General features: G+C 39.6%; 1 protein-coding gene across 1 annotated transcript in view; it reads right to left on the bottom strand.

The window, feature by feature from the left end:
* The window catches only part of RCN1 (reticulocalbin 1), a 44,244-nt gene extending 33,490 nt beyond the window's left edge, over window positions 1-10,754 (bottom strand). Inside the window, exon 1 of the mRNA XM_009635592.2 lies at window positions 10,666-10,754. Coding sequence (XP_009633887.1) covers window positions 10,666-10,754 — 89 coding nt within the window. The remainder of the gene's footprint in view (window positions 1-10,665) is intronic.
* Window positions 10,755-10,984: the final 230 nt, after the last annotated feature.

The raw sequence follows: 10,984 nt of genomic DNA, 5'->3' as shown, positions 1-10,984 counted from the left end.
AGGGTGGGGGGGAATCAAAGAAAAGGTTTTAGAGTGGAGAGGAGCCATTACCAGGTTTTCTTGGCTGCAATCCAAAGTGTGTAGGAGAGTCTGGCCTCCCTGTAATACTTCAGCTGAGATAAAAGGGAGTCATGACTGTTGTTAACAACATTCATTCCCAACCTGAAACCTAAATAACTATAGGCAGCTGCACTAACTCGGTTTTTAAATCAGCAGAACTGAGCTACATCTCTGAGTGGTTAAATGGCAAACCAGACTTTATCATTTGTGTTTGAAATGGGTGCCTGACTGGTGGCACCCCACAAGCCCATGTAGGTGTACTGAACTTCTTCGATCTCTTTTGCTTAAATGTTTAAAGGCTCTTCAGAGTCTGCAATGATAACGGCCACTTAGTTTTGAGGACACACTGAATTGTGGAAGAAACTGTGGCACCAAACCTGTAAAACCTCAATCTTATGACCTGAAGTCACAGCACAGGTGGTCTAACCTGGTGGCCAGACAGCAAGGCCTGGAAGGCTGGCGGGTGAATTCAGAGGGAAAGGTGGCCAGTTCATTTGGAAAGAACAAAGCTACTACTTTGTGAAAGTCATCATATATGCGTATGTATATACCTCTCAAAGTGAGGAAGTTCTTGTGCAGTGTGCACAGGAGAAGGGGAATAGAAAAACCTAAACTAGTTTTAAAATGAAGCTCAGTCATTGTATGGACGGGCATGTAGGGTATGACTGGATTAGCAGGATTCAAGACACAGATCAAGGAGAGACCCCTCCCAAGATAAATCAACATCAAATGATAAACTCAGTGCTTCATGGCATGCTTTTTGTTAAGTTGCTAAAAAATCGTATCATACAGGAATAACCTCATTATTCTGTTGATTTGAGACAAGGAATACAGGCACTAAGGAATATATTCTGTTCTGAAATATTCATAAGTTTTTTTGTTTTCTTTTTCTACTGACACAAACAGTCAAAAAGCAGCCTGGAGGAAATGTCCTTCGCTTTTGGAAAATGAGTTGGTAATTTATTCACATAAGGCCATGTAGTCATTTTGAATTAGCACATTGTGGAATCTACTAATAAAATGAAGTCAGTTTACATTTTAAACAACCTTTAATATTTGTAAAAGTAAATATCCCTTAATTTCTCAGCAATTTAGATGTAATGGAAATTGTCAGAAATTTTAATTTCTCCCCGTTTAGCTCACTCACAATGGCTGTCAAACAGTCAAGTGATATGACGTAAAGTACTGCTAATCGTTTCAGCACAAGACAGTACTTCAAAGGTAAGGCAAAGGATGTGCAGACACTAATGAAATTTTATTATCAGAACATAGAATTAGGATTGTGACAAGAGACAATGGTGGCAGTGACATGCAGCTAGAATGTTAAGCTTCTGAAATCTCCAAGCTGAGTCTTGCAGACAAAAATAGCTAGAGCTACAGACTTCTTAATAGTCTTAAATGGAAATTGAATGGGCTCAATTAATCAAATGAACAAACTATAGGGAATTACAAAAAGGACTCATTCTATATTTTCAGGCTGTTAACCTGCATGGCCATTATGTCCTGTTATAATGGTGTGGTTTGCAATCCATGTGTTGCTTCTCAGAGAGTACGCGCTTTTGTAATTCACAGGGAAACATGTAAAGCTCATAAGGCAGCATGGCATGATGATTTTTGTAAGCATATGCTTGGGCAGACCCCACTGAAAGTGGGTCTTGTTTCACATGATCAAGCCAATTCTGTCTGTGAAATAGGACTGCATATTTCTGATTAGGTGAGCATGAGAAGTTTGCTTTGGAGCAGATAACTGGTCTTCAGCATATCCAAGGTTAAATGATGATGTATGGGCATCTGTTACTATTTTGGTATTCACTAAAAGAGTACCTACTTTACAGAAACATATGAGAATCTGTCAGCTGTTAAAGAAGAAACAGCTTTGATGTTAGTGGGTGTACTTGAATTTAGTCCTCAATTATTTGTAGAGTTAACTGTCATTGTCCTCAGTGCACTTCCCTAAGCCCCTGAACTGTGGTAGGTGTCCTGCTGCCTTGTGAGCCTCAGCAGCTGCAAGGTGAAATGGAAAATGCCACCTGGAATTTATTAGGTTTTTATACAAATACTTTTTGTATTTCAGTTAAACTTGGTGAGAGTGATCAAAGTCTGGGAAATTCACTCTTCTGTGGAGGGGACCTGTCCTCTGCTATTAGGAACCTGGTCTCTGATTCTCAGATTAGTCCCATCTACAATGGCATCGGAGATAGAAAAGTATCTGAGAAGGGTTGGAGGCAAAACATACCCATCATTATATTCTACAAGTGTGCTTTAGGCCCTTTTAGGAAATGTCTGTTCCCTAGGAGTCCTGTGCAAATATAAGGGCTTTATGGAAACTCACACCCAGCATGGATGGGATAGCAGTGAGCTCTTCTGCAACTTCCACGGGGCGCAATCCAGCAGGAAGCCTGCAGTGTCAGGCACTGGCTTTCCCTCCTCCATCTGCAGGGTAGCTATTGGCTTTGGGGAATGAAACAGAAGTGTTTTGAGTGTAGAACTGAGACTGCAAATGTTGTTACTAAACTCCTCCAGTGCACTGGAGTAGTGCACATTCCTTAGAGTATAATTTCTAGCTTCATTTTAAATGGGGATGGAAGGTACATTGTGTTCTTTAGGAGATACTTCTGCACTCTGACAGATCTCTGAGGAAGAAGACAGGCTTTACTCTGTGTGGTGAAAAGGTCACAAAAAATAATGTAATTTATTAGCCCTGCCATGTAGTTCCATGAACGCAGCGATAACGCTGGTTTCTAAATAAACAGGTAAGGCCACAGTATATATCACTAAGATGTTGCTTTGGCCTGGCAGGATAGTCCACATTTTGAGTCCTTGTCAAGACTGTCTATGCCTAGTGCTTTCTGCTCAGAGCTGCTGTGTTTCCAGTCCAGGGAATGTGGCTGTATCCCACAGCCCCTTTTCCTATTCTCCGTCTATGGTGGCTGCATTTTATCCTTCCCATTTTCTCCTAAGCTCTTCCATTTTTTTTTTCTCTCTCTTGCATTTTCTTTCTCTGTAGTTTTTATTCTTGCAGAGGCCATCTCCAGAGAGTCCTAAAATAGATAATTCATGTTCCCTCCTGCTATTTCCTATGCCACACTGCCACTCCCCTGCCAGCGCTGAGTGTAAACATGGAAGGATTCAAGCTATGCTACTACAGATACTTGCCAAGGGCAAACTGTAACCCAGAGTGCTTGATCATTAGCTGAAAGCAAACTGCACATCGTACATGCACATATGTTGTCTGTTTACAGTTTTGATTCCATTGCTAAGTTATGCAAGTCTACCAGTCAGGGAACAAAACCAATACCACATATGTTTGGTGACTAACCAAAACCACGGTTTGTCCTCACAATAAAAGAAGAAAAAAAAAGGAGTTAAAAGCTTGTATTCCACTTAGTAATGCAATTTGGAACAGAGGTGACACATGGTTTGAAAATATTTTGGGTATTGTGTTAATAGTAAACCCAGAGCAAATTCTGAATGGGCAATATTCAGCTGTGTTGCTGCAGGGAAAGAAAACATTGCCACATGGTTTCTGCAATCCAGCCAGCACCATGTATACAGTGAATATCTGCAGCAAACTGCTCTGCAGAATTTAACTGTTAAGTAACAGTTTCCAATAAGTTTCAGATTCTCACAATTAGTTCATATGCAGCTGAATACATCACAAAAGTGGTCATAAAATGAATCCTTGTGGCTTGTTTGTTTGAGGAAATTAGTGGCTCTGTTCTTGGAGCTCTGACCAAGGAGCTGGAGGTCCCGGACCATAGTGACATGCCTTCTTTCCCCCTGCTCCACACCAATGACCTGGGGATAGCAGCTCTCCCCTCACTAATGACGATGTTGGAGGATTAATGAACTGAAGACTATGATATGCTTATGGGATCACAAAGCTGTTTAAAATGGATGGGTCTGTAGGGCTGCCTGCCATATCCACTACTAGCTCCTCCAAAACTTTAAAGCCCTCAGCAGTGATGTCAGGGAAGCTTTATGTGAATGTAGGAGTCTCACCATGAGGGCAAAGAAATGTGTGACTGCCTGGTAGAAAGCTTCTTATCTCCCTATGGTATTCCTGAACAATGAAGCTTTCCTTGATCTGCAAAACCTCTTGCATGTAACATTCACACATGTTTTGGAAGGACTGTTAAGTACACAAAATGGCATGCAAGGAAAATTCAGATTAAAAATGTGTTCTTATTGGGAACAAGGAATTGTTGTCCTGGCAACAGTAAGCATCTGGTTTTCTTTCTCTCCTTTCTTGGGGTTTGTTTTTTTTGTTTGGTTTTGGGTTTTGTTTTTTTTTTTTTGGCCTTATGTTGGATTTGCAGTGCCCTACAAGAGGCCTTTCAGGCTTTAGCTGCTCCTTTGAGTTATAATGGCCAGGTCTGTCCTTCAAGTAGATTTTCGTGCAGTACTCTGCAGGGGAGGTCTGATACTGATTTTTCTCTCACTGGACTCAGACTGGTACAAAAGTGGCTTAGCAGAATCAAGTTCATTCTTGGATGAGAAGGCCTGTCTTAGCAAATGATCTGCTGTTCAAATTTTAGTTAAAATGCACTTGCACACTTCATGGAAACAACAATTCTTTCAAGTGAAAAGCTTTATATGCAGAGGGAAATTATATGGAACTTATTTTTCTTCAAATTAAGGTAGCTTGTAGAAAATCCATGGAAAAGCTGCAGAGCTAACTGTTTTATCTTGGTGTATGGGTACTAGTATAGTGCACTGGACTGGGATAAATTAACAATTATTAATCTCTACCTCTCCTAATAGAGTTGAAAATGCAAACACAATATTTCGCTAGGGGGGAAAAACCTTGAAATTGTCATAAACCTCTTCTCTTCACCTTTAATACAACCTCTTGGTTTTTAATTACTCCTGTAAAGTGGAGCAATCACAGGATCCTCCTGTGACATTTTCAAGTTTTCTGTCTGCTCCACTTACGAGAAACAAATGGGTCTGCTCAGCTCCATCTAGATTGAGTTTTTCATGAAGTCATTACTTCTGTCACAGGGACTATTTTCAAATTGAAAAATCTGAAACAATAAATGATGGTGAAGCAGTTAATAACTGTTAAGAAATCACATTTGGAAAATTGCATTTAAGCAATAACCTTTCTCCCTGTAATTAAATGACAGAAAGGTCCTGGTTTTAATTAAGTCAGCAATTTATAGTTATGAAGCTATACTTCACTATGCAGATTAGAAGATGATAGGTCACAGAACACCCTGAGTGCATTTTTAGCGGAGCTGATCTGGTAATTACTCCACTGTTCAGTGGTGACCACAGTGAACCGTATCTCTAGATTAAACAATTTTCTTTTCCCTGCTCCATGATGTATAACCAGGATGACTAAATGTACCACTAGGGCTGCATCGAACATCTTTAAATTAAAATGGATTTTAAATGAGGGGGCATGAGCGAAGAAAGTAATGTTTGAAGAACAGCGGTAGAAATGAATGGGCCGCTAAGCAAGTCTTGCAAGCAGAGAATATATCATTGTTTTACAGGGCTTTCTATCTTGCGCCTGAATGTTTGGTGCAGATTTATGAGGAAGTAAAATGCTAATGTTAGTGTATTTATAAACATATGATGGGGGTTTCATCTATAATTTATTCCTAGGCCCTGCATTATGCAGCCTATGAAAGAAAATGAAATGCTGTGTTGGACAGCGAAAGGGTTCATTAATACAGCTTTCACATTTTATTTAACTAACCCCTAGCTCATATTACACATTGATTATTACATTGTGAGATGTTTTTGAACGCTTATTGTGTTCTGTTCCTCAGGCCTTTTGCTAGCTACTTCAGTAAGATTTCAGCAGCATTCAACTGTCTTATTTCAACTAGCACTAAGTATATTCACTTGGCCTTCAGGCATATGAACAATGTATGTATATTTAAGGATATATATTTTTTCTGAAAGAATTGAGGAAACAGAGGTAAAGTTCAGTACTACTGTTTATTGGAAAGATGCATTATTTTAGTTAGATACTTAGTAAATAACCTGTACTCAAGTTGCACCACAGAACCAGTTCTAATAAAATATAACTACAGTGTAAGCCTTGCTGAACCAGGGTTTGTAAATAAGGAATATTCAAATAACACTTTAGTTTACAGTTACTACTTCCTTTTACTCATAAACAAACTAATTCATTGACCAGAATAACTTCTTTAATGGGTCAAATTAGCTATCAGTGTGAATTGCCAGCGCTACGTGGAAATCTGTTGAGATTTGCCAATACACCAGCCTGGAATTTACTTACAGAGCTCTATTTTTCCCTATATTACAACAGAGTATGTGTTGAGGGGGAGGAGTGGCGTGTATGGAAAGGGATGAAAAGCCAGTTACAAGATGATATTTATGAGAGTGGACATCAGTAGCTACTGACATTAAGCGAAGACAGCAGATGATGTTTTTCACGTTTACTGATACAAATACTTGCTTACAATTTCTTTTTACTCTGTTTGCTGGGTGATTTTTTATTTTTATTCTCAGGTTTTTGCAAACCTTATTCAGATTCTCTCTGACTTTAACAGAAAGTAGGCAATGGCAGGATTCTGTCAAGGTTGAATCTGTCTAAACAGAGCAAGGAAAGTAAAGACGAGAGCAGCATCTCTCAAGCACAGCTACTGGTGCATTTTCTTCTGGGTTTTGGGGGTCGGGGGGGGGGGGGGATTCTGTAGAGCCATACCTTCAGATTTGCTGAGAGCCTCAAGGAATAACATTACAACACTGAATGCCAGGTTTCTAAAATATGCAGTGGTTTAACGGAATGAGAAATTGAAAAATGGTAAGCCTGAAAAGCTCTCATAGAATGAGAAATCTTAGGAAGTCTCTTCTTTTAAAAGAGGAGAAATCCCCACTATAGATATTCTGGAATGCTGGGAGAATACAAAAAGAATGGAACAACCTTTTATTTAATGTGCTTTCATTTGCTTTTTTTTTTTTTTTTCCTGGTAAAGAGATTGATAGTTAAGTTAATCAGTGACACAGCTTTGTAGCTTCCCCACCACCCCACACACACACGCACACTCCCCTCCACCACATTTATTCTGTATGGTCAGAAACAGTATATCTAACTGCATATAACTTTATTCTGAGGCATCCAGATATATACAATGATATTTAGAGATGATGGCTGTTCAGTTTGTTTAAGCGTGGGAGCAAAACAAGGGGACAGCTCTTTGGCTGCACGGTAAGCAATGGGAATTTAGCCCAAAGTACTGGTCATCTAGTATAAAGGATACATTTTGTACACTTTGCAAGTCCTAGGGAAGGTGGGCAAGCAGATGCTTAAAGGTCAATCAGAGTAAGCAACAGTTAGTAGAGACATGCCTTAGGTTCAATAACCTTGACATATTTTCACACCACTGAGTTGTGAACTCTTTTCAGAAGTCCCCACCGTATTAGGGTAAGAACATCTTTCCTCATTACAGCTGGCTTGTCTTCCTTCTCTTTTCATTCTTCTCTCTTTCTTTTTTGTTCAATATTTTTATGGTACTTAAGTAGTGCAAAAAAATATCTTTTTTTTTTTTTTTTTCTCCTCCCCTTACCTCTACTGATGTTTATAATCCTCAGTGGGTACCACAGAAATCTACGGTGTTGAAGGAATCCAGTGCTGTAGATCAAATTGTAGGTATTTTTAAAGATCTTCCCTAGCAATGTGTGACATTCGGAGCTAAAAGGGTGGAGATGCAGAGTTGCAGAGCCCTAATCCCTGAAGATGTAGCACACACAACTTGGGGGCCCAAATGTTTTCCGCATAACACTGGGGACAGAGAGTATAACCAAAAAGCCATGTGCATCCAAATTCCAGGTCTGTTAGAGCTCTGTGAAACTTGAAGCACAGAGATGAGCACCTACTCTCTGCTAGCAATTACCATCTGTCACACCAACGTCTTGTTATCAACAGATCTGCTTATTGTCTGACTGGAAGTTTAAAGGTAAATAGAAATATGTGAGATCTTAACTGGCTTCCACAGAAATGTGATGTTGTCCTCAACTCCTATGTTAAGACAATCAGCTAGATGAGGATTTGGTTTATTGCCTCTGAGGAGCATGAATTTACCACTTTGCTTTCTCCTGAAACAGCTGGAATTACTTCTACTTGGAGGAACAAATTTCCTTTCGTTCCTTGCAGAGTCTAAGGAAGTTCATGGTGATATTCCCTGTAGACAAGGCCATCAAAATGGCTGTCATGAAGCACGGTGCTGAAAAATAAATCAATGACAGAAGGATTATGCATAGGACTTATCCTTCAGTGATCGTGTATACCTGCCATATAAGGACATGTAGAGGAAATCTCCCTTTGAGACAGCCCATTCTTACTATGTTACATCTAGAAAAGAGACATACAATTAAGGTGGGCAGGAAAGAATTTGAATTATGGAGAGGTACATGCTTCCTGATGTGTTTGACAGCAGAAATCAGACAGGGAAAGCTGATGAATCCTTATACTTCTCAGGGGAAAAAGTGAATTTGAATCAATGTGACAAAAATTTGCCAAGTGATACTAGCATGCTTTGGAAAAAGCAGTAAAATCCCTCCCCCCTCTCTTTTACTATGGAGTTCTTGAAGAACACCTTTTCAAATTCATTTTAGTTATGGTAGCTTTGCAGAGAAGCCTACTGGAAAATGTTAGAGTAAAAGTACTTTCACCATGCTGTGAATCAGAATATTATCTTCAGTCTCACCACTTTGCCTACAGGCAAGGATGGTTGGATACACTGGCTTTCAAGCAATCCCTGCAGCTGCTTGGTTTCTGATTTTAAGTTCTACATCTAATGTTGAAACAATTACACTGATCAGTTTTAATTATTCCATCAGATCACTGTGGTCATAGAGAGGAAGAATAATCCACAGATTAACATGATGGGTATTAGCACTTACTCATTTCCTCCTTTTGCCAATGACCGTCTTTAATGACATGGCAGTTACGTAGTTACTATTTCAGTTTTCACAGGAAAGCCCTTACGGGAGGTACTGTACAAACAGAACAAAAAGCTGGCCCTGCCCCAAAGTGCTTTCAATCCAGATGCAAAATTACAGATGGCAGATGAATTCGGAGAAGTAGTTTTGTGGTGTCTAATCTAGAGAAGAGGACTTAAAGCTAGTGACTGTTATAACAAAAAATATCTCAAGTGAATGACCTCTTTGGGAAGTAGGAAGCATGAACTAGGGCTGCTGCTCAGGCAAGGACATGCAGGAGAAATGTGCAGCTCCACCATTGCAGAAATCATGACCGTGAAAGTTGCAGGGACCGTGGGCATGTGCAGGGAGTAGAATCGTGAGTTGGAATGGGGAAGGAAAGGCATTATTAGCTATTAACCTTTCCCTGTGTATATCATGGACTAATACATCTCCATCTTTAAAGGCTGTTGGGAGTTCTGAAAGCCTTCTGACACTTTATCTCAGGGATTACAAAGTCATCAAGATGTCCATCAAGGTGGATGTTTTGTTAAAAATTAGGTAAATCAGTGTTAACGAATTTTTGGATTTGAAAGTAAAGTGAAAAACCTAGAGTATGCATAAACTAGATTATGCATTGTGGCTAGGTTATGCCTAAAACATGAAGCTCAGCTTTGAAAAGCAGGTATTCACCCAACCTTCAGGAGGTCAGTCAGGACATAAGCATGTAAGTATCTGTAGCAAGCTGAGCCTTGGTTCCTAGCCTGTTCGTGTCAGTGTGGCTTTGGGAGTAAACTAGAATAGCTTTGCAGAAACTTCAACAGATTCTGGGGATCAAAATGTGAAGCCACAAACATTAGGCCCCCTGTGTACCCCATTCTGTCCTATAGTCCTATCTGTCCACATAGTGCTGTCAGCCCCCAGCCTGGACTGCTAAGTGAAGTACTGGATTTCTTCCCCTTAATTTATGGGGAAAATGTGAGGTTGTCAAGTTGAACTTATAAAGTTTTAATTTAATTTTTTTCCTCAGAAAGCCTTGCCAATTCTCCTGGTGACTACAGGAGTGTTCAGTCTTCTGGCTTATTGGAGGGTCATCAGACCCACATTATTTGGCCTCTGCTTATAAGCTGAGGAGCTGACAGTCAGTATTATAACACTGAGTAGCCTGACAGTGCTTCCAAGAGATCCCTTAAATCCTTGCAGATTTTAAAAATCTCTTTTGGAGCATTTTACTGGTTCTTCTGTTAATGAACTTGACTCTGCCTAAAGAAGCCACGACACAAAGCACTTTACTGATGTACTGTTGAAAATATCCCAAACAAGTCACTTATGTATCAAGGCCCGTCCATTCTTCTATTGTTTTAACGGTATTAGTTTGAACAAACAGCAATTAGCAATATCATACTGTCTTGTAATAAGAGATTATGTAAAAATTTTATGAACAGTCCACTAATGAGAAATGATTCCTCCTTGTTCATCCAGAAAGGTCTCTGCCAACCTTGTACCAAGGACAGTCAGGAGGCTCATGTTGTGTAAGTGCTCTCTGTTACATTCTGCTCCCTGTAAGAACTGCAGACTTCACAGCAGGATACTTTATCTTTGATTGCAACATTCATGTCTGGCAAGAATAAGACATCTCAAACATTGTTTTTACACTTTTCAACACCCAAATGGGAACTGTAGATTATGTTTGCTATGTCTCACCTTAGTTTGTGCGGTACTAGAATACAGTTGTCTTTGTGCAGAGTCCCATCCTTAGTTGCAGTTTTGTCTGGCTTCAGAGTGGAAGTCATGTAGCCTTTTTTTTTATGGCCACCCATTTAAAATCTCATCTAAAATCTAGAATGGCAGCAAGTATGTGTCTTCTGAGTTTCTTAACTGAGCTTTTTAAATTTTGCTTTAGAAGCATACAGCAGGGTACGTTTATTTCTTTCTGCACTGTGAAACTATAAAGAAGCTATTTAAAGCATTTCTTCTGTGAAATGCCTGTTGTGGGTAAAGACTGAGTGTTAAGTCCATTATA

Source organism: Egretta garzetta, unplaced genomic scaffold, assembly GCF_000687185.1.
Source record: "Egretta garzetta isolate BGI_Z169 unplaced genomic scaffold, ASM68718v1 scaffold523, whole genome shotgun sequence".
Taxonomy (NCBI): Eukaryota; Metazoa; Chordata; class Aves; order Pelecaniformes; family Ardeidae; genus Egretta; species Egretta garzetta.
The sequence above is the reverse complement of the archived record's forward strand: the minus strand, read 5'-3'. Positions and strand labels throughout refer to the sequence as shown.